Source organism: Labeo rohita, chromosome 16 (genome assembly GCF_022985175.1).
Source record: "Labeo rohita strain BAU-BD-2019 chromosome 16, IGBB_LRoh.1.0, whole genome shotgun sequence".
NCBI lineage: Eukaryota > Metazoa > Chordata > Actinopteri > Cypriniformes > Cyprinidae > Labeo > Labeo rohita.
Genome location: NC_066884.1, coordinates 29,957,729 through 29,981,589, shown reverse-complemented (window position 1 = coordinate 29,981,589; position 23,861 = coordinate 29,957,729). Strand labels below are relative to the sequence as shown.

General features: G+C 38.5%; 1 protein-coding gene across 1 annotated transcript in view; it reads right to left on the bottom strand.

The window, feature by feature from the left end:
* Positions 1-23,861, bottom strand: part of dnah5 (dynein, axonemal, heavy chain 5) — a 110,265-nt gene that overhangs the window by 7,094 nt on the left and 79,310 nt on the right. Inside the window, exons 66-77 of the mRNA XM_051132385.1 lie at positions 22,885-23,067; positions 16,994-17,237; positions 13,321-13,435; positions 12,692-12,882; positions 10,131-10,252; positions 8,740-8,889; positions 7,643-7,888; positions 7,286-7,505; positions 6,769-6,974; positions 6,174-6,377; positions 4,050-4,265; positions 2,819-3,031 (exon numbers count right to left, since the gene is read on the bottom strand). Coding sequence (XP_050988342.1) covers positions 2,819-3,031; positions 4,050-4,265; positions 6,174-6,377; positions 6,769-6,974; positions 7,286-7,505; positions 7,643-7,888; positions 8,740-8,889; positions 10,131-10,252; positions 12,692-12,882; positions 13,321-13,435; positions 16,994-17,237; positions 22,885-23,067 — 2,310 coding nt within the window. The remainder of the gene's footprint in view (positions 1-2,818; positions 3,032-4,049; positions 4,266-6,173; positions 6,378-6,768; positions 6,975-7,285; positions 7,506-7,642; positions 7,889-8,739; positions 8,890-10,130; positions 10,253-12,691; positions 12,883-13,320; positions 13,436-16,993; positions 17,238-22,884; positions 23,068-23,861) is intronic.

The window sequence follows — 23,861 nt, the reverse complement described above, 5'->3', positions numbered from 1 at the left end:
GAGACCATGGATACACTTTGGATAGGCCTACACTATGTGAAAGTATAGGCAAAACAGCCTAATAAGGCATATATGCACACAGACAAATGCAACACACACTTAAAACTCACACGTGCACATGCAGGGTAAGTTACAGCCTGATTGTTATTCAGAAAGCAGTATTTTCAATTAGCTCATGATTAGCTCAGCTTGAGTAGCATATGAAAAACAGAGTTAAATGAAGATGTTTTGCTGCATGGCTGCAGATCAGGTTAGGAGTTATAAAAACCTGTTTGCTAAGCCTGAGCCCAGAACCTCAAGGTTTGATAAACAGATATAATTTCTAAAGCATATACTAATGGCTCCAAAATATTATGTTTATGGATGTAGCTAAATAGACCAAACGTTATATACACAAACATGACTGCACATTAAAGGGGTCATCGGATGCCCATTTTCCACAAATTGATATGATTCTTTAGGGTCTTAATGAAAAGTCTATAATATACTTTGGTTAAAAATTTGTCAATGGTTGTGTAAAACAACACCCTTTTTACCTTGTCAAAATGAGCTCTGCAAAAATCATCCCATTCTGGATTGTTCCTTTAAATGCAAATGAGCTCTGCTCGCCCCGCCCCTCTCTTCTCTCTGCTGCTCTGAGAGATTGTTTACTTTAGCCGCATTTAGCGTGTTTTGCCGCAAAACTGGCTAACTAGCATGTTATTAGGAAAGGTGATTGCAGAGATTCATAAAAAAAAAAAAAAAACCTTGGATCACGTATCACGTATGATTTGCGTGAACATAGACACATTTATGTAGATCGGGAGGTGCATTCCCTTTACAAACAAATGTAATCCATTGCATCTTCAGCGGCTCAGATGTCGGGAGTAAATGACGATCACTATGTTCATTATTACATCCAGCAATACAACACCTTAATCGCTCACTCAGATATTCTTGTCTAACTTACATCCCTGCTTCGGCATCGAAACAATGGAGGTGGAACTGTCACAGCTGATCTGAGGTAAGATGCTCATGTCAATCAACTATCGTGGGAGCGGCCTCTGTGGGTGTGACACCACACCGCCAGCCATCTGGCTCGATTTGAAAAAGAGGATATTATTTTTACAGATTAATTAAAAACCACTACATGGATTTTTATCATTATAGGGTAGATTTGTACATACACTGCCAACACACATTAATGTTCAAACAACATGTCAAAGTGAAGTTTGCATCCGATGACCCCTTTAGGAAAGAAAGAAAAAAAAATGTTGTCAAGATTATGAACCTGCTTTCTTGTGATTTCTTTCACCGGACCTACAACTAAAATAGTTTAATGGCAAGTTTTTCCCCCGTTTGCTTTCTGGGTTTTTTTGTACAGTGTTTTTTATTGCCATAGTTCCCCCATGGAACCCTTCGACCCCTTCCCCTGGCCTGAATACCTCCTTCTCCTCTCTCGAGGACCACACAAGACTGTTCCTTGCATTAGCTCACTACACCAGCTATCCGGACGACGTGCTCTGCTCATTTTACAACGCAAGCCTCAACACCACTTGCAGAGCACAGTCGTCCGAAGATGGTCCTCGGGAGAGTTTCGCTGCCTTTATGGAGTGGATACTGGTGAGAAACGGATCTCCGTTCACTGTTTGTTTCCGAGGATGATATCGCCATTTCCACTCCGGACCCAAAGCCCAGCCCACCATCTCCCCCGCAGTGCGGAGCATAAGCCCGAGCCGACCGATGACAGAGAGCTGGAGCCTGCCACGACCAACGAGCCATTGCATCAAGGAGCGACGGAGCTGAGGATCGCCGCTGAGCCAGAGCTGTGTGTAACGTCAGGTGCGAGAGCTGGCTACCACGCCTGCCACGGGGTAAGAAGCCATGACCAGTGAGATCACAGAGAGGAGCTCTGCCCACTGCACCATGGCTGAGGGTGAGTCATTAGTGGATCTGGGACTGTTGGAGGTTAAGAGGGTTTTCAATGTGGACTTGCCTCCTCTCCTTCCTCCTTCATCGGAGCCCGCAGTTACTCCTGTTCCCATGTCCAGCCCAGAGAGGGCTCCTGTTCCAAGTCCAGCTCTGAGAGAAACTCCAGCCAGGAGAGGGCTTCTATCACCAAGGGCAGCCCCGAGAGCCCAGAGGGTCACAAATACCTGCTCCACCACCACCGGCCGGCCCCCTGGAGTCGTCAACCCTTCCTCCTCCATAGCTCCTCTCTCCGTCGGCTCCACCGTGGGTTGCCTACCTGGTTGTGGCCTGGGGCCCACCTGGCTCTTCCTGCTCCAAGTCCCTCCTGTTGTCTCCTTGGCAACTCCCGCATCATCCCCACCCTGGACTCGTCCTCCTCCCGAGCCTCCTCCCATGTTCCCACCCATCCCTCCCTCTGTTGTTTCTTTGGCGCAAGGACTACCTTCCGGGAGGGGGGTGATATATCAGGATTATGGACCTGCTTTGTTGCATTTTCTTTCCCCATGTGCTCCCCGTGACCTAGTTTCTCCCATGTCTAATTAGTCAATCCGTTTACCTGTGTTCTCCTAATTACCTCGTTTAGTTGTGTATTTATAGTGTGGTCTGTCCTTTACTTTCTGTCCGGTGTTGAATGTCAATCAATCTGCTACGTGTGTCCCTGCTTGCTCTGTGTTTACTAAAGACAGTTGTTTATGTTTCATCCGTGTCTCCTCGTTCCTCCACGATAGCTAAAGTGTGACAACTGTGTGGTATTATGAGCAAGTCATCTTGTGGCCTATTAATCAGCATTTCAATGTGCGAGCAGTAACAAGTGAAACGTTCATTTTTTTGTGTGTACATTGCACAAAGGCTTCTAACAACCTCTAACCTTCTTCCAGCGTGCAGGTATTCGGGCATCGTACATGCAGTCCAATGCGTCTCGCAGGTTCTCACTCATAATGATGGTTCCATCAATGGCCAGCTTCAGGTCACTCAGCGTGTTCCTGACCAGAACAATCACTCTCTGCATGCGATCAATCTCCTGCCGCAAGAAAATGTTCATGGGCTGAAGGGAACCCATGCTCCTCAGTCTCTCTCTGACCTGGATAAATGATGCAATTTGAATGAGTAACGAAGGATGTCGTTTTGTACAAGTGCTCAGCCCTAAGAACATCCGTTAAGACTGCATTGTATTGCATAGCATTGTTGAAGCTATCTTTATTATTTTTATCTGGTTCATTGAAGGTATTATTTTTTATTAATCTGCTGGTGGAGACAATAACAACAAATATTAGTAAAATCTACAATCTGCATGGGTGCAGTTCCCCAGTTTGTGTCCTCTAAGTGCTAGGATTTAAGGATGCGACAGACTACTAAAATACTTTTCTTTGCTTCGCCATCAAGATTTAGCACCTGAATCTGCTCATTTAATTGCTAGAAGTGCTTGTTTATACAGCACATCTGGATATTATCTCCAGTTGTAAAACTCTTCTCTATCAATTGCAATTAAATTTTCCTGCTACCATGATCAAAAGAACGTATACACAAACACTATTTTCAGAGGAATTTAGTTTACTGTCACGTTTCAGAGGTCACTGCAGAGGACACAATGTTTTAATTTAGATGTAACAACTTGTTTTTTTTTTCTCTTTCTCTCTGTTGTTCATAATAATATAGTTTTAACATTTTCAGAAAGCAGAGCATGGTTATTTTTTTCCATCACTGAGTATTAAATATTTTAGGAACGCTCATGATTGAGACAAATCTGCTTCTCGCTGTTGTAAGAGATAATGAAAGCAAAAAGCCCTGTGCACCCTAAGGCACTTTTTTTCCTGCTGCCTTGTTAATTTGCAGATAATCAGAAGGGAGTAGCAGCCAATTACTGCCTATATGTTTCATAAGCACCTGCAGTTTGGTGTTAGAATATTCGTGAGTCTTAAAAAAGAAACATGCATTAGCGCAGGCAGTCTGTGACCTCAGCACTATCCGTCAACCCTGAGAATGTCCCCTCAGGACTCGAGCTCCAGACAGCAAAGGCCATTTGCTCCCATTGGGCTCTGAGCTCTCCATCAACCATACAAAATTTTGCTGCATCATTGTTGCCCAGTCTAAAGCTTTACCTCAGATGGTACAAAATCTGGAGGCAGTTTCTCCAGCATGTCATCCGCTAGCCGACCCACAATTGCCTCCCTGGTTTCTCCGCCTCCGCTGGAGCTGTCTTTTGGTTGGATACTCAGAATAGTGTCTAGTACGTCCTTGGCGAGTTTGCTTTGGTAGGTGATGTCTGCATTTGGGTGGAGGCCGAACACCTCAGGAGTGTCATATGTGGGGAGACCCTGCAGGTAAAAAAAAAGCAGATCAACTTATACATTTGGCTCTTGCCTTAGTTAAAGGAGCGTTCTACGTTCAGTTTGATTTATGTTGAGCTACACTGATCACCACAGAAAACTGTTTCTGATTACGTAATTTTATTAAAGCAGAAAGTTTTCTTAAAAGAATAATTTAATATATTTTAATATTTTCATTTCATTATTTTAATAAGGCTCCAAAAACATAATAAAAAATACACTGAGATCCCTGTAATCTCAAATAAATAATAAATAATGCTTTCATGATTAATTTTTTAAGTGCATAATCATCTATGATTGGATTCTAAATTTAAATATTCTAATAATAAAGTTGTAAACTGTGTCTTGCAATCAATTTTCACAATATCAACAAGCATTATGAGAGCTTACTCTCATTAGCTATGAAAGCTAAAGCATCTTGCGTTTTGATAAATAGATTCATATTTAGCCACATCTCTCTTCCTATCTGAAGTGCAATCATGATTTAAGATGTTTATTAGTTGATTAATGCATGCATACAGCGCTGTGTACCAGCTATACAAGTCATCTCGCATTTTGCATTCATTCATCATAATTTCCATTCCACACAAAAGCTTCCTGTAAACAACATGTGCTTTGAGAGAGATGCACATCTGAATGAAAGCTAGTGTAACATGCTTCCCCCCTTTTTTTCTTTTTTAAGTGAAATGTCTTGCATGTTTCTCAAGGAGCTTTGTATATGGTTTCATTCACTAATGGCGATAAGCGCATTGTGTGTTACACACTGAACAATGCTGTGACATGTATGCTGTGAGTGCACAGACTGGTGTTTGTCATTGAGTCTGAGAGAATCATCCCACTGTGAGTTGGGGCTAAAAACATCCATCACAATCAGCTCAGACAGAATAAAGATCAGCCGTACTCTGCCGGCAGCTGTGCTATTTCTCTCACGAGGACACCGCTGCTTTACATGACTCGCTGCTTTTAATGTACAACTGGAATGAAGCCAGTGGGCTGACTGGGCTGAGGCTGGTTATGTTACTTTTGGCACCTGAAATATATATATATATATATATATATATATATATATATATATAATTTATAATTTCCACACATACACACACACACATATATATATATATATATATATATATATATATATATCTGTTGAGTCAGCTTTATTACCACATATACAAACATACAGATTTTTTTATACTGATAGTATAAGGATACATGTTTTTGTCAGATGTCTCTTTTGGTCTTTACATTCTGGTAGCCTATGCCAACCGTGCCAGATGCAGCTTGGGTCATGAATATTAATTACTTTATGTTCGCCCCAACTCATTTGCTAAAAGGGTTTGTTAGAAGTTTGTTAGATCTGTACAGCGGTATTACCATTTACTGTCTTGACTTGTTAACCCCATTGCTAACATGATTGTCAGAGACTTCTGAGTGAGAAAAAACTAAAAACTTGCACTAAAGATGAAATAAACACCTTGTAAGTAAGACTGTAACAATTGTAAATGTAAATTCAATACAGCTTACACATTTACATGGCAAGGTACTTTGCATTATGCAAAGCTGTTGGCTAATTTATGTCTAGAGGAGCTACAGGGAATTTGTTTCTGCTTGGAGCAGTTTATTTTTTTTTATTTTTAATTAATTAATTAATTAATTAATTTTAAGTACTGGTGCTTAGTATTGGCTGATTTTATTGTAAATATTTACTGGTGCTACTCTGTTGTGAATCTGACCAGCCAATAGCCCACAGAGTTTTATTACACCACCACTGTCTATCCACCAACACATTGTCTCACCTCAATCTCTCACTTCTATCTAGTGACAAAATCTGTATAACAAACAGTATTGACTCCAAAGGGACCAACTGTGCAGTTTCATTGGAACCTTTTATCTCACCTGCACATATTGGAGATACTGGTCAACGCTACTGCATCTGGGAATACTGTAGCCTTTGTAGAAGTTGAAATCAGGGTTGAACATGTTCTCATTGAACCACACCTTTGCAAATGTGTTCAAGAGGCGCTTGTCATAGTCATCAGTCACCCTACCGCCATACTGGATCTCGCCGATCATGTATCGTACGGTGTTCCAGGACACACCCTGTGAAAATACTCATTCAAATTAAAACGCCAGGTGCAAGTCTATTTGACAACTTTTTCCATGGACTCTTGACAAAGTTGTCAGAGTAAATCACATACATTTGCTTCATACAATTTATGTAAAATGATTTTCCCACAGAGGTGGAAAAGCAGACTTGTCATAGTTCAAGTCATGTCATACTTCATTTGACCAGAATCCACATAATTCATAATGATTTTCAAGTCCTGAGTTTCTTTGAGTTCATGTGACAAGATTAAAGTTGTATAATTACAGACATTATCAGCACAGATTAATTAAAACTTTTTAGGAACGAGTTTATGATGTATTTGGTTGATATTTTTATTCAATAATTGCGGTGCTAATAACAGCTGCTTCATAATGCAGCTCTTACCTTCTTGATGTCCAAATCATCCAGGTGATTCTGGACAAACTGTGTGGTCGCATTGAAGTCTGCCTGGTTGAACTCATATGGAATGTTCCAACCTAAAGGTCCATATTTTCGCCTCTCTTGGACAGTTGAATGGAGGAAAGCCACACCATACAACATGGGCCTCCACTGGACCATGTTGCTCACATCCAGAAGATCCTGACTGATACCTGGAAGATATTATTAGGTGATACGAATTTTAAGACTTCCGTTGTTATTAACGCAATCCAGACTTTTTCATGAAACTGACAGATGATTATCTTTGAGCAATGACTTCTCAAGAAATAATCATCTAGCCCAGAATTCTATAGCTGCATTAATGTTTCATATGCATTAATAGCCTCAAGTGATGGTTTAATCTTTCATCTGAAACAGGCAGAGTACCAAAAAAAAAACATAGTCCTGAAAAAAGCTTGACAAAGAGTCACGAAAAAAAAGGACAGTTGATGAAATACTAAATATCCAGGGAAGTCAGGCTTACCTCCATAAGTCCTCTTAAGTCCAGCTTTTAGTCCCTGAGGAGGCTCGTTGGTAAATTTGATGGACATCTGCAGTAGAGTGATAGGAAAGTGTCTGTGTACCTCAGTGGTCATCCACAGTCTGAAGGTGTCATGAACGCTGTCTGTCTCTGTGATTGTATCCATGAGCTCGTCCATAAAATGCAGACCCAAATGACAGTTTTGAAGTAAAGCCCAACCTCCCTAATAGGGAAAAATAAATAAATAAACATACACATTTTGCTGTAATCAGTCTGTGAATGACTTATTGTTGTCTCTGAATATTAAGCTAGGAGATAAGCAAGTACTTTAACATCAGAAATGGTTGAGTATGTACATACATTAGCCATGGAGTGCTGCAGAAGTTTGCGTGCATGAACTTCCTGCCCTTGTCCCATTGAGACATAACGAGTTTCAATTCTCTGTCGTTTACCCAGGGCTATGATTGAGTCTGTTGGGTCTGAACCCATGGACAGAAAGCAGATGAGAGGAGTGCGAGGGTCCGACTCCTCCCAGGTCTTCTCCAGGTCCAGAATCACTCCCTCAGCATATTTCTGCCCCATTGAGTACATGATGTACTTCCGTGCCTTTCAATTACACATTAGAAAACAAGTAATTAGCCTGACACAATTAAAAATTGTCACATTTATCTATATAGTGCTTTACAATACAGATTTTTTCGAAGCAGTTTTACAGAAAAAAAAAAAAAAAAATATATATATATACATGTATATCAGTTATAAAGTAGTTTTAATTTTAGCTGTAAAGCAGTTCTACAATGACAATGTTGATTCAGTTTTGTTCAATAACAGGATCAATGTTACAAAATTCATTATAAACAAATTAAATTCAACTATTGAGCAGCTCTACAGAAGACAATAGTATCATTACTCAAGTCAATTCTGTGTTGATTCAGCTCAGTTCAATGGCAGTGCTGGTCTTACAGCATCAATTAAGTGTATCAACTACAAATTAGACTAATCTAATAAGAGGCTCCAAGGAAAACAATATTGTCATTATTCAGCTTAATTTAGTTCAAAGTTGATTCGGTTTAGTTCAGTAGCAGTGCCATTGTTTCAAAGTTCATCAATTAATAAACTACTTTGAAGACGGCCCTACTGAGGACAATATTATCCAACTCAATTCAGTTAAAGTTTTGCTGTCATCTGATAGTGTCAGTGCAGTCAGATCGATTGTGATAATTGTCTTTTAAGCCCTAACTGAGCCAAAACTCCATCAGGTGATAGAAGTGGAGAAAAGGCCTTGGGAGAAACCAGGCTAATACTGATAGCAGATATATATTTGCTATTAGTATATATTAATAGCAAAAATTTGATTATAGTGAACAGTGCACTAGTAATGAGAACGAGACAGAAATGAGTGCATTAACTGTCATAAAAATTCTGTCACGCTGGGTTCATTATTATTTCATCCATACCTGAGCAATGGTTCTATCTGGACACCAGGATCGAATAAGAAGCAGTCTTCTGAAACAGTCTAAAGCTTGGTCATATGCATTTGGGATTGGTTCTTCCTCTGGTGCTTCTCGATCAAACCAGCTCTTCCACTGTTTCTCATGACGCGCAATCTGTTAATACACATGCACAAATGTACACAAAAGTGAATGATTCTGGTACTTATTTGGACAGTTGAACTTGAAATCGTTTTGAGAAGTTGTCATGTTCTGTGGGGTGCTATACAAATCTAAAAAAAATTACAATTTAAACAGTATTTTTTAAAATTATTTTATAGATTTATATTTTTTTATGTTTTTAATTATAAAACAGCCAAAAAAGATGACGTCATATTATATACTGACTGCTGAACCTATCTATATTCTGCAGGTATAGATATTTGAAGATGCTGGTTACCACTGACTTTCATTATTTTAACAAAAAGCGTTTTTTTCTCATAAGTCTTTTGCCAAAATATATTCTTTTATGTCCCATGGAAGAAAAAAAAAATGTCTGGAACAACATGAGGGTGAGCAAATAATGACAGATTTCATTTTTTGTGAACTATCCGTTTAATATTTGATATAGAATCTACAAATAAATGGTTTGAACAATTCAATTCAATTCAATGAACTATACATATATATATATATATATATATATATATATATATATACATATATATAAAGAGTTCAGATGCAAAACCAGCTAAATCCATCTGATGTATTTCTTTAAAATGAGCATTTCTTTCTGGCTACTTTGTATAGGTTTCTATGTAAGTACTGGCACTTCTGATTGGCCTGAGGCTGGAATTTAGCGAGTTTGAAGTAAAAGTATTTGATGGACGTGTACTATGTGTCAGGAGCATTCACTCAGTATCATTCTACTCAGTATGGTTTTGTATCTGAACTCTTCATATATATATATCATATACATATATTGTATAATGCAATTTTGTGTGTGCATTAAAAGTATTTCTGTAGTTGCAGTGCTCCAGGAATGGTTAATTAAACAAAAGGCTTTTAATCTGATTTCTTCCAGCCACAAGTAATTGATTTAGAGTTTGCCAAAGTGAGCTCATTTCACACTGCATTGAGCATGAAGTCCCCCCAAGCAGTCATGGCCTGCCAATCAGCCATCAGTGTGAGTGGCTGTGAATGTATTTGTGCCTGTGTGTGTGTGTGTGTGTGTGTGTGGACAAGATGAATCAAATATTGACATGTTTACTGCAAAGCAGGAGCAGTGAGATAGATTTAATGAGGAAGGGGAGCTCAAAGCGACAGATACTCTATGTGTGTGTGTGTGTGTGTCTTCCATGCATGGATGTGTCTAATTCTTTTAAATACCATGTATGTATAAGTATCTGACCACACACCTGATCTAGAATGTCAGAGAATTGCCACAGCTTGCTCAGCTCCACCAGGTTGAGCCATGTTATATCCAGGATCCACTTTGCAGCTTTGGGTGGACAGGCCTTCAGGTCTAGCGAAGCACCTCCTGGGTGACATTAAGTAAACATATCATATGTAGTGCTTCCTGCGTTGTTCTTATTATAATCATTTTTATTTCATGCTATTTTATTTATTTGTTTGTTTGTTTATTGAAGCTCTTACTGCATGTTGATGAAACAGTAGTACATGAAACAGTGAGGTTCTGTACATTAATATGAACTAGCAATAAACAATGCTTATAAAGTAATTATTTATTAAAGTTACATGCTAATTTGTAAGAATGAACAACTTTGAAATTTGGTAAAAGAATGAAATTCATATAACCCCTCTCCTAAGGTGGCAGTTGAATTTGAATAGACTATATAGGAGTATAATTTGATTCACATGTTGATCAGTGTTAAACCTGTTTGAAATAAATAGGGTAGAGTTGAGGAGTAGAAATAAGTGTAGGAAAATTCTAAGAAAGGTTGAGACAAATGGAGTTTAAAATAAATAAAACAAAAAGTGTTGTTGGCACCAACAGCCTTATGGGCAGTGTGCCAACATAACGTGTTGCTCTATGGGCATTAGGACCTTTCCTGATCCCCCTGACCCCTCTTTCTCTCCCACTTTGTTTCCTGTCTCCTCTATATTGTCCTATCACAATAAAGGCAAAAAAATAAATAAATAAAAAATTTATAGCCATCCCTAATCTCCCATACGTTTATCCTGTATTCACCTCTTATTTTGTTTTTACACTGGTTATCTGAGTTTTGGGTTTAGTCTTGCCTTGTTTTGAGTTTAGATAATGGAAATATTGACTTTGTCCTATTTTTGAATCGATAAAATTGTTCAATTTTCTTGCCTAAACAAAGTTCTTTTCTGTTCTTGAACACTAAATTGCAATGGTACATACGTAGGAACCTCTTATTACAAATATAACATCTCGCTATGATCTCAAGAAAGGCTCACGTCTTATCAGAACAGAATGAGAAAAACTACAGTGCAGCAAAGAGGAAGAAAGTGGCTCTCACAAGAGTGCATTAAAAAGCAAAATGGTATTAACTGGCTTGACATGCTCTGCCAGCACAGGGAATCAAATCGACCTTCTGGGTAATGGGCCACTTCTCTGACCACAAGGCTACCTGATCTCTCAGTGATTAAATTTCGGATCTGATGCTTTTACGAAGCAAAACCACATGAACCAGCATGATAATCACATAGTAGTTCATCAATCTGCAGACTCACCAAGGACTCCTCGTGAACAACATGTACAGATCACAAATTGCAAAGAGCCATTAAATATGATTTTGGAAAGCATGTTACCTAGAAAAAAAGGTTTTCACAAAAGCTTCCAATGGCAAAAAACAATCTGTTCTCTTCTTATTTCCTTTACTGTGCATTTGGTTTGAAATCTAAATGTAACAAAGGCTGCATTTACACTGGCAGAAAAAAATCAGATTTTTGCCCACATCTGACACAGATCGGAATTTGATGCACGCATGTAAACACAAAAATCCACACAAGATCTGTTTTTTTTTCTGCATCCAATCTGAGCAGTTTCCAATTGTGGTTTTAAATCAAATACATATCCGATAATACATATTGTTCCATGACGGATTGCATTGAACGTCTTAATTTTGCACTGTGCTGCGTTTGCGAGACACGCCTCTGCAAAAGTATATCGGACAGCAAATAATTAAACAAAAAAAGCGAAAGTGCTCAAAGCTAGTCTTGTTTATTCTAAATAGTCCTGGAGTGCTGGAAATATTATCACTTTATAAACACTGCAAACAGGTATGTCTATATCCATGTGTATAATCCTTTCATGTGTCATGTCACAACAGGAGCTAAAAATATTATACAACATTTCATAGTATCTAATTCTCATCCCAGTCTCATTTTAATGTGTCAAGTCTTGTGGCTATCCTTTTGAAATATATCACATATTGTAGTGAACCCACTAGTCTATAATATATCAGTGATCAAACATAACACATTCACACAAAATGTGGCTATATTTATGTCACAATTCATGCAGGTATGCACCACACAATGCACTGCATTAGCCTTGTAAATCATATGTACTGGCAGTCAACCTCACAGAGTGTCACAGGGCACCTCTGTGCTTCATTCCAAGCACACTAATAGCTCTAGAAGCCTGGCCCTGATGTGTTCCTGCTGCTCAGCTCTGCCTGAACCTGCTGCTCCAACAGACTGCCTTAAAACCTCTCTCTGTATCCCATTAATATTGTATATATATCCATTATTATACTAAATAAACTGTGTATGACCTTATGTATTTGAGATATACTGTAAAATTCAGCAGCAAGTCACATAGACTTGTACATAACTGTTGTCCAAGAATACTGGTAGACTGATCATTCTCTTACTCCTAGAAAACAAAGAAACTGAAGAAGAAGGAGAAAGATTTTGACCAGGCCAGACAAACAGGAAAAAAGAGAACTAGTGAGACTGACTCGTGGGAGCCGGGATGCTGTCTGACCTTTAATGAGGGTCAGAAACTCCTCGTGTTTGACCCTGTTGCTCTGCATGTCGATCTTGAGAGTGAGTAGCAGGGTGAACAGGAATTTGTGTTCTTCATACAAACCCCGAGCTGCATACTTGTGCACCTCGAAAGTCATGTACTCGATGATGTTGGCGATCCGCTTACTTGTAATAGGACTCCTTGAGGACCTACTCCCCAAGAGAAAGGCACAAGGTTACACAGGAATTTCTGATAATGAACTTAAAGATAACTTAATCCACTCCCATATCTCACATGGACAGTATGACCACCAGGCACTATGTTATGACATCAGTATCATGTGAATTTACATTTTATCATTGCCAAGCCAACATGTCATGGTGGGGTCAATGTTGGCACAATATGGGCTTGAGGTATGGGGCCCAAATGGGTTTGTTTACCAGTTTGAAAAACATAGGAATCTCATATAGAATCTGACTGGGACTAATTCAGATAATGTCAACAAACCCATCTGGGGCCTATATCTCCAGTGTACTTATCACACCATGAAATGATAACTGGGTGATAAAGGCTGGAAAACAGTTTAGTCTCATGCCATTTTGAAGAAACTAATTTAAATGAGGTATGAAATGACAGATGAGTTTTACTTGGCCAAGGACAAGTCGAACAAGCCCAGGAACTGGCGCAGGGAGGTCTGATACATCACGTTCACCATGCTCATCTCCGTGATCAGAAAGTATAAAATGCTTCCTCTTGTGGCAACTGCACACAGAAAAAAAGGTGTCACAAAGGGCCTGTTTACATCTGGTATTAACATCTGTCTCAGACACAAGTAGACAAGACCCCTTTCTCAATGAAATTCAAGGGAAGGGTCTCTGATTTTCCAACTTATTGCATCTATGTCTGACTTGTAAGAAAAAGTGAAGAGGACGTAGAAGATCTTGATGAAGATGTTTATTGCAGCATAGCAGTGGCAAAGTAAATGTTGTACCTTGGGTTTAACGGAGTCGGAATGAACCCAGAACATCCTTAGCTCAAACCTTTTATACAGTTAAAGTTTACTACCCTTAATGTAAATGAAGTTGCTCCTTTCGTAGCAGCTGTGGTCTGTATGTTAATCATGTTCTAACACCTCTTTGTCTGAGATGCTTCTCAGTGTCCCACACCCGCTTCCATGCTACAATGGGTCACCATTTGCTCAGGATGTAATCATCCTAAATGGTCTAGAAACAACATAACTGTTGACTTTATTCTTCTCTATAATAATTAAGCCATATTGGGAAATGAGCATTATTAAATATATATTGTGGAGTGGAATCTGGGTTGAGGCAGACTATAATTTCTTACAGACTGCATGTTTAAAACCAGGCTTTCTCAAGCAATTTTGAGTCTTTTTCGGGAGTACAAACTGGCAAGTGTGAATTACCAGCTATTATTCTGATTGGTCAATTACACTAGGCCTGTGTCATGAGGTACTATGTGAAAGTGCTATAAAATTCAAACTTTCATGACAGTGTTGCTAGAAGGATGAGTGAGGACATTGCAAATTTTAACCAGAGTGCATGCAAGCCCATTGTTTGCTATTCAAATCAATGAGTCAACCAACATTTTGTTTGTAACAACAGATGAGTGTTTGCATTACCTGGATCGCTATTTCTTACAAAATGGCCTTGATTGGAAAAAAACTGCATAGGCCTTTGAACAGATGGTGTGGCCTCAGTGACTAAAAAGCATTATAGGGTTGAATGGAAAAGTTGGACTAAGCATATGAGGTGAAACAGTTCATCTGCTTTTTACACAGGGAAAGCCTTGAAGCCAATGCAATGCCAGTGATAGATATTACTGTCAAAACTATTAATCTTGGGAAGAACAAACATTTTTTTTGTTTAGGTTGCTTTCAGTCTTGTGTGACCAATTAGAAATGCACAATGAAACATTTTAAGAAGTTTTAAGCTGCCTTTTCAAAATGTGACAGCAGGTGCACACATTTCTTAAGGATACATTTCACTGACATACTATGATATCAGACTGACAGTCTCAAATGTGACATTAAAACTTGAATAAAAGATTGTGTTTACCACATAGTCTGCTTAATGATTAAAAAAGTTTATGTACTCATAATGCAGCTTAGTTTTAATATTTACAAAAATATGACATTTTAAGGGGGATGCATAGAATTTTAGTCAGGAGCAATGGTTGGTTGAAGTGCCCGTATTATACATTTTTGAAAATTACCTTTCATGCAGTGTGTAACACAGCTCTAACTGAACGAAAACATCCTGCAAAGTTGAAAGAGTTGACTCAGAATCATTGGCTACGTTTACATGCACACTTTTTGGTTCAATCAGATAAAATTCATTCTGACCGATGAATTGGAATGTAGTGTTTACATGAACGCTAAATAAAGTGATCAGGCTGATGTGTGTGTTTATATGTCACAAGCTTTAAAACGGAATAGTTTTTTTTTTTTTTTTTTTTGACATGCGCACACTGCACAAATATAGAGTTTCTGACTGTTTGCACATAATAACCACTCTCCTACGCCGTTTCTTTATTTGTTTTTAACAGCAGAATAAATGCTTAACCATTTCTGGATAAATATACATATAAACCGCTGTACTGTGCTACTCATATTTATCACGCAGTAAAAATGCCACTCCCCGCGCCTAAAACGGGTTGCCTGTGGATGAGAATCCAAAACAAGATTGTCATGCTCCACTTCACAGACGCCGAGTGAAAGGAGTGTTTTAGAATGACAGGGCATGCATTTATACAACACTTTATTCAAAAGAAAGAACAGCTTGTTCCGTGCACCACGCGTCATTACGCTATTTCTGCGTCACTGCACATGCGCAGTCCTTTCTGTTTCGTTTGTCAATCCAATCGAGTGTTTACATGCACTCTCAATCGTACTAGAGAAGGAATAAACCACCCCCTTCAATCCGATCGAAATTTCATTCCGATCCAGCTCAGTGGGATCAGTTAAGGTGTTTACATGAATGTTTTTCATTTATGGTTAAAAAGTGAATATATATAAAATTTTATTTAAGCTACATTGAAACTGCATTTTAACCTTCCGTTAACCAATCCGTTGACCACCATTGAAGTCCACTATATGGAGAAAAATGCTTTCCTCAAAAAATATAATTTCTTTGCAACTGAAGAATAAAGGAGGTGAGTATGATATCAGGAAATTTTTATTCTAAAAGTGGATCCTTTAAAAATTGTTGCTCTCATGTACTCTGTAGCATGCAAAATACGTATTTAGTTGTGAGTGTTGTGTTCACTCTGCGCAGCTTGTAGGTCTCTGGCTAACCGGCTAATAGCAATATCTGTTCGCTTGCAATTGTCTAGAAATGTGTTCCTGAATAGTGAATGTTTGTCATTGTTATTACTTCAAGTTATGAAAAAGAATAGAGCAATATGTTGGTTTTCAAACTGCAGTGCTTTATCAACATGTTTCTGCATTGGGCTAACGAACAAACCATGGCTGTCTGGGTGTTTAATATAATGTGATGGGCATTCCGTTTCCGACATGCGTTGCACGCAGTAGACCAATCACAACAGACTGGGTCATCGGACCAATCACCACAGATTAGCGTTACGCAAAGGAGAGGTTTTGAAAAAATAATTGTTGAGCAAAACGTTTGCGAGTCGTTGAGCCAATAAGGTAAAAATAAATGCATATTATAAGACAATAGTGTTTTTTGACCTTGCATGCATGTCAACCTGAGACTCCCAACAATATTAGGGGCACCTTAAAAGATGAGTAGGCATTTGTTTGCTAATTGTCAGGGAGATTCAGGTACAGATTAGCACTTACCCTCTGTTTTCCACCTCTGAATGAGGTTAACTGGTCTAATCACAAAATATCTTGGACCTTATGTACACTTATTGGTGGAATATTTTGGGGTTGTGTGGAAAAGTGGACTAAGCATATGAGGTGGAACAGTTCCAACTGCTTTTTACACAGTGAAAGCCTTGGAGCCAATGCAATGCCAGTAACAGAGATTACTGTCAAAACTATTAATCTTGGGAACTCAGTCTAATCATAAAATATCATGGACCTTATGTACACTTATTTGTACTTAGCGCTGTCCGTTTGTAATAATTGGATCATCTGACATGTATATTACCAATTGTCAGATGGATCAAAGATTCTATTTACATTAAGTTTTACAGCTTGTGGTTATTCTGAGAATTGTCACATCGTAGGACTAACGAACAACAGGAAGAGATGAAGCAAATTTCTCCATGTATCCCTGAAAGAAAAAAAGGAAAAAAAAATCTGTAAAGGAAAGACAAGCTCTAAGCCCCCACCGGGTCTGTATTCCTCGCGGGCCGCATTGATCTGGATCTCAGTCTCAGCAGCGATCTGGAGTTTCTGTGTGACCTCCTCTGAAGTGCGTTTCGTGTTTCCCAGCACTGTGATGAGGCTCTCGTCATCCACCAGGGAGCCCTGCGTGCTAGTCAGCCTGAAAAGTAAATTATCCTCCAGCTCCTTCATTTTACGCTTATTGGCTGTCACATCCTCCAGCAGGTCAGTCCGCTCCTTCTCCAGTTCCTGACAATCAAGAAACATCACACAGTAATTTCTCACCACACAAACAACTTAATAATTTTCTATTAATTGTCATACACATTATTGTGATTAAGTTAATTGCCTGTTTTGTTTATGTCACTTGCAGTGTAAACTTAATACAAAAACGCATTAAAAAGTAATTTAATCCTACTTCACGGAGACAGAATGACATGAACAAAATAGTATTAACATGTCTAAAATGTTCTTTTGGGGCTATAGAGCCCTGATTTACTTTTTATTCGTACTTATATTTTTAGAACCCAACCCAAAAATCACACTGTAGTAGTATACTTTAATATAAATGATTATTTTATTTATTCTAAGACATTAAAATCTGATTATGCAGCAGTAATACATTTTTCATTGTATATCCCTCTTTTTTCTAAATATTTTAGGGTGGACTGATTAAATGACGCTTCGTTTATAATTAAGTTTTTTTCTTCAGACAGCAAATTAAATACATTATCTAATACATTAAATACATTATCTGTCATAGAATGTTTAAAACACGCTTTGTTTAAAACAGTATTTAATAATAATTTAACCTAAAGAACTTTTAAGGGTTTTACAAAAGGTAAAACATATATACACAAAGTCATCTGTCAGAGGCACTTGAGTGGAAATGTTCTCTGGTAAATACACTGTACATGACAACTCAGTGACTCAATGACACATTTTAATGCTGTTTAGTAAGCCTTTGACATAAAAACTTTGAGATAACAGACCAGTGTATGGCATTGAGGCTGCTGAGCCATGGGACCTGAGTTAAATACCTAATTTTCCAGCTTCAGAATATTATGCTTGCATAGTGTGCAGTCAAATCTGCTCAGTTAGCTTTCACAATTGTAGCAATACCAGTCAAATGTTTTTTTTTTTTGTTTTGTTTTTGTTTTTTCTGTCCAAATGTACCTTTTCAGTTCCCCATCAGGCAGAGATGACTAACTAGCCTCAGGAGAGGCCATAAGGCTATTATAATTCAGATTGGTGCTGGGTGGCATGTGGATCTGTACTCTTATTAGGCTGAGTGTAAAGAGGTGACGTGGGATCAGGCCCTTATTCCTGATAAATCAATGTCCAGCAGTGAATATGTTCTGAATGCCACTTTAATTTTCTCTACCTGGGAATCTGCAGGCCCTATCAAAGCCCATCTGACTGGGCTGCTAGGCTGAAATGAGCTGAGATGGCAGCGATTCTCATAACAATGTGCAGTACTACAAGATACCCATAGCTTTGATTTTTTTTCCTTCTTAGTTTGGTGAAATGCATTGCGGTGTCCAATGCTTTTATTATGATTTGAGCCTTGTTACGTGAGCGTATATAAAGGAGTTGCTACGGACACGGGATATTGCGTCACTGTTTCAGCTATTGCTGGTTCCGTTGCAGGTGTTCCGCTGCCTGGTGTTGGAGGTATGTGTTTGGCGCATTTCATTGTTTTGGTTTCAGTTATGTGTTTCTAATTGTGCCATCTTCCTGGAAGGCTGGTGTCTGTTCGGCACTCTCTTTGGCTGTGTCGTCTTGTCGGCGTGAAAGTTTGGTGTATTGAATCCCTGTTGTTTACATTGCTGCATGCGTGTGTGACTGCTGTCTTCCTGCCCAGTAGGTAAATATTTCCTATGCTTCCGTTAATGTCTTGTCGATAGTGGGTATATGATTTTTCTATTTATATTTTTGGGATAGTGATTAGTCTTGATGTATTGTTCTGCCAGATGGGTGACGTGCTTCCCACATGTGGGTATGTATAATCTATTTTCAGTGTTTAAAATTTCTCTTGAAAATTATGTGGTTTTATTTTCGTTTTTATTTCTGGATGTAAATCAGTGCATTAGTGTGTCCGCCACTGCACGGCCAGACACTTGAATTCTTTCTTCTTCCTTTGGTATTGGTTACTTGTTTCATTAGTGTTACCTTTGCTTACTTTGTTCTTTTTCTTTTGTGTGTTTTTAGGAGTTTTTTATTATTTTTTTGTCTTGTTTTGTGTTAGTGTGGGTCCCTTGAAGGCCTGGGGCCGGTTGCACCAGCTGGGCGTACGCCCGGTTGTAAGACTAGGCTGGACGTAAAATGCGCTTTAAGTCGTGCGTATAATTTATACCCGTTGCACCATCTCGGCATAGTGCTACGTCTGAGACTAAATCTTACGCCTAGTCAAAGGTAGGCATAAAGTGAAAAGTCATGATTTGCTCGGACATGATTCGTTTTTAATTACTTATTGCAGACGCCAACAGTAACGTTTATGGTCTTTTCGGGTAGGATAATGTGGCCTATAAACAATTATCATAGGGAGGGGTCAAGCAACGCGCAAACTTTGCGCAAGAGTTGTGTGTTTTCAGCCACAGAAAGATGCCAAGAGGCTAAAATGCACAATTGTCACTTAAATTCACATTTACCTCAGGAAAGACATTTATTATACATACTCGATAGCAAGAAAAAGAAATAACTCTAGAGAGAAGCACTGTATTACATTCATTATATCTTACTTAACCTATCTCATTCTTTTATTGTTAGTCTTTAAAAATATGTCATGGGAATGTGCAGGGAGAGGTCAGATACAAAAACGCGGACATTAGGAAATATTTCGTTAATGAAATTATTTTGCGGTGGCTTCACTGGTTATGATGTCTTGAGCAATTCAGTTTTATATTAGTAGTTGTAGCCATTGCAGCGTGAGTGTCGTCTCAGCCATCACTGCGGGAGAATGTGTTTGTGTGGACACCCATCGTCTACGCCGGGCGTAGTTGTGTCTGGTCGTAGTTTTAGCTGGTGCAACAGGTGTAAATATTTATCGTAAAGTTGGACGTTGCAAAGCCCAGCGTAGGGCTTACACCAGGCTTTTTTACGTCTAGCTGGTGCAACCCGCCCCTAGTCTTCAGCCTGCTTATAGCTGGTGAGCCCCAGTTCCTTGGATTGTTTTTTGTATTCTTTTCTTTTCTTTTTTTCGTTTGTCTATTTACTCTAATGCCACAGCCAGTTGTCATGTTTACAATTATTCACTGTGAACCTAATATGGTTCTCTTTTAACTATTTATGGTTGTTTAATAAAGTTGTATTAATAAAGACAAACTTGTAAATTTGCATATCCACGTCTCATTATCCCTTGGTGTCAAAGACAATTTGAATCTGCGTACCTTGTCTTTGTCTTTCCCCGGGTAATAACACAGGGTGGCGTAGTCACTATCGTTTATGAAATTTTATTGTGGGTGTGTGATTGGTGTCCTACCTCTTCTTGCCACATTAGGCTTGACAAAGCTGTGGGCTCCAATTTAAAGTGCTATGCACATATCTTCTATGTCAAGCACCATAAAATGTTTACAACACCAGCAAAATCTTTGGTAACAAGATTTCTTTTGAATTATGTTTATTTTTCTTTTCATTTTGAGAATAAACCTTTCTAAAATTGGTTAGGTTCAGCCCTAAAACAAACAACACAATGTGAAATTAAATTTATTTGTATCCACCTTATTTTTTTCACACAAGAATGGGGTGATAAGATCGGCTATAAGAACTGCTATAAGATCGGTTTGGCTTAATGCCTTTAGTCACGTCTGGCTAATTAAATCTGGGCGATTATATAGTTTATATTTTGCAATGATCTAGCAGTATATAGTATATATCGACCTGAGCAAGTATACTGTATGAACGCAAATAAAATTTATATAGAGAGCTATGTGATAATACAGGTTACATTTTTTGCAATGATAAGCAAACAAATTTGTTATATAGCATATACTGCTTTACTTGAGAATACTGTATTTATGCAAGTAAAATAGGAGGTACTATATATTCTATATACTATACATATTTACTACTAATACTACTATAGTACTATATACACTGACCAAAATTTTAAACGCAACACTTTTGTTTTTGCCCCCATTTTTCATGAGCTGAACTCAAAGATCTAAGACTTTTTCTATGTACACAAAAGGCCTATTTCTCTCAAATATTGTTCACAAATCTGTCTAAATCTGTGTTAGTGAGCACTTCTGTTTTGCCGAGATAATCCATCCACCTCACAGGTGTGGCATATCAAGATGCTGATTAGACAGCATGATTATTGCACAGGTGTGTCTTAGGATGACCACAATAAAAGGACACTCTAAAATACAGTTTTACTGTATTGGGGGGGTCCAAAAACCAGTCAGTATCTGGTGTGACCACCATTTGCTTCAAGCTGTGCAACACATCTCCTTCGCATAGAGTTAATCAGGTTGTTAATTGTGGCCTGTGGAATGCTGGTCCACTCCACTTCAATGGCTGTGCGAAGTTGCTGGATATTGGCAGGAACTGGAACACGTTGTCATATACGAAGATGCTGGATGTGGAGGTTCTGGGCTGGTGTGGTTACACGTGGTCTGCGGTTGGGAGGCCGGTTGGATGTACTGCCAAATTCTCTGAAACGCCTTTGGAGACGGCTTATGGTAGAGAAATGAACATTCAATTCACGGGCAACAGCTTTGGTGGACATCCCTGCAGTCGGCATGCCAATTGCACACTCCCTCAAAACTTCAAAACATCTGTGGCATTGTGCTGTGAGATAAAACTGCACATTTTAGAGTGGCCTTTTATTCTGGCCAGTCTAAGGCACACCTGTGCAATAATCATGCTGTCTAATCAGCATCTTGATATGCCACACCTGTGAGGTGGATGGATTATCTCGGCAAAGTGCTCACCAACACAGATTTAGACAGATTTGTGAACAATATTTGAGAGAAATAGGCCTTTTGTGTACATAGAAAAAGTCTTAGATCTTTGAGTTCAGCTCATGGAAAATGGGGGCAAAAACAAAAGTGTTGCGTTTATAATTTTGGTCAGTGTATTTGGTCAGTGTGCTACGTTTTTTGAAGAAATAACAATCAAGCATTTTAGATTTGATTTGGTTTAACGTGATAGTACTGTATGTATCTGGGTATGGTTGGATATACTTAGTAGTTGTAATGAAATAACCAGTTTTTTTTTTTTTTTCAGTGAATCAATATTTTACAAGGAATGATTTTTGCAGTGCTGAGGATGGAACAACAGAGATTTATTAGCTAAAACCCTTGAGTCTCTGTGACTATGTTGACTGTTAGCAGTCTTCCAGTGTACAGAGATGTCCAGTGACCCTAAAAATGACTGAAGGACTCTCTCCCTCTTGCTTGCTGTGCCATAGAATAATGTCTTTTTTGTTGTTGTTGTTTTCATGTAGGGCCATAGGCACCTTCATGAGGAATACCAGGCTATAACTGAAAAAAGCATGTCTTTAAATGCACCACTAAAAGGTTTAAATATCCTTTTATAAAGCATGGCTTTACATTCTAAAGGTAAAGCTTCACAATGAATGTCAAACATTATCAAAAATTGTTATTGTTAAATTGTTATATATTTATTGTTAACCACCCCCCTCAAAAAAAAAACACCCACTTGTCATTTTGACAGCAGACTGAATGAATGCTCAAGCCTTGAGTGGTAATCTACTTTGGCTAGTAGTGGCCACTTACCTGCCTTTCAGCAAGGAGTAATGGTCGAACGTTACATCATGTAATTACTATTCATAAGCTAAGATATGAAAGTTTCAGATAGCCCTCTAACACACATTTCAGATCATTAGTACACAGATTTTTAACACACAAGTTCACTTTCAAAAGGAACATACCTGCTTCTCAGTGAGAATAACTCTTCCCAGTAGCTGATCCTCCAGACCCCTCATAGTTACAGTGAAGTCGATAATGGATGTCCGTGCACTGATCTCAGGAGTGTATGCTGGGTTGGGCAGCTTGGTGGTCACATAGAGACGGAAACCCTTCATCACATCCACTTCTTTATCACCTACTTTCACCTGATGACAAGAATGAGTCAAAGATTCAAAACTCTAGGTGAAGAGCTGCTCTGACACAAATATGAAAAGATACTTGTTTGTAATTGAAGAGTAAACACACTGGAGGATGACAGAGTTTCATATTACAAGATACACAATTTATAAAATATTAAAGGGATAAATTCTGTCATTAATTACTCACTTTCATGTCATTCCAAATCTGTAAGACCTTTGTTCATCTTTGGAACATAAATTAAGATATTTCTGATGAAACCCGGGAGCTTTCTAACCTCACACAGACAGCAACGCAACCACCACGCTCAAGGCCCAGAAAAGTAGTAAGGACATCGTTAAAATAGTCTATGTGACATCTGTGATTCAGTCCTAATTTTACGAAGCTAGGAGAATACTTTTTGTGTGTAAAAATAACAAAAATAATGCCTTTATGCAACAATTTCTTCTCTTCATTGTCAGTCTTCGACTGCATGTGGTGCTGCTGAAGCAGAAGTCGTCATTCTGACGCAGAAACCGGATTTGTGGTGGAAGAGAAGAAATTGTTGAATAAAGTTGTTATTTTTGACTTTGTATTAGCTGCCGGATTTCATAAAATATATTTTGATTCGTGCTCCAAAGATGAACAAAGGTCTTACGGGTTTGGAATGACATGAGGGTAATTAATGACAAAATTTTCATTTTTTGGGTGTACTATTTCTTTAAGAATAAAGATTTGAACATTAAAAGATCCTTAGAGAGGTTGCTAAATAGAGCTGTGTTAATGACCTTCCTAACACAAAAGGTGTTAGTGAAGTTGTTTA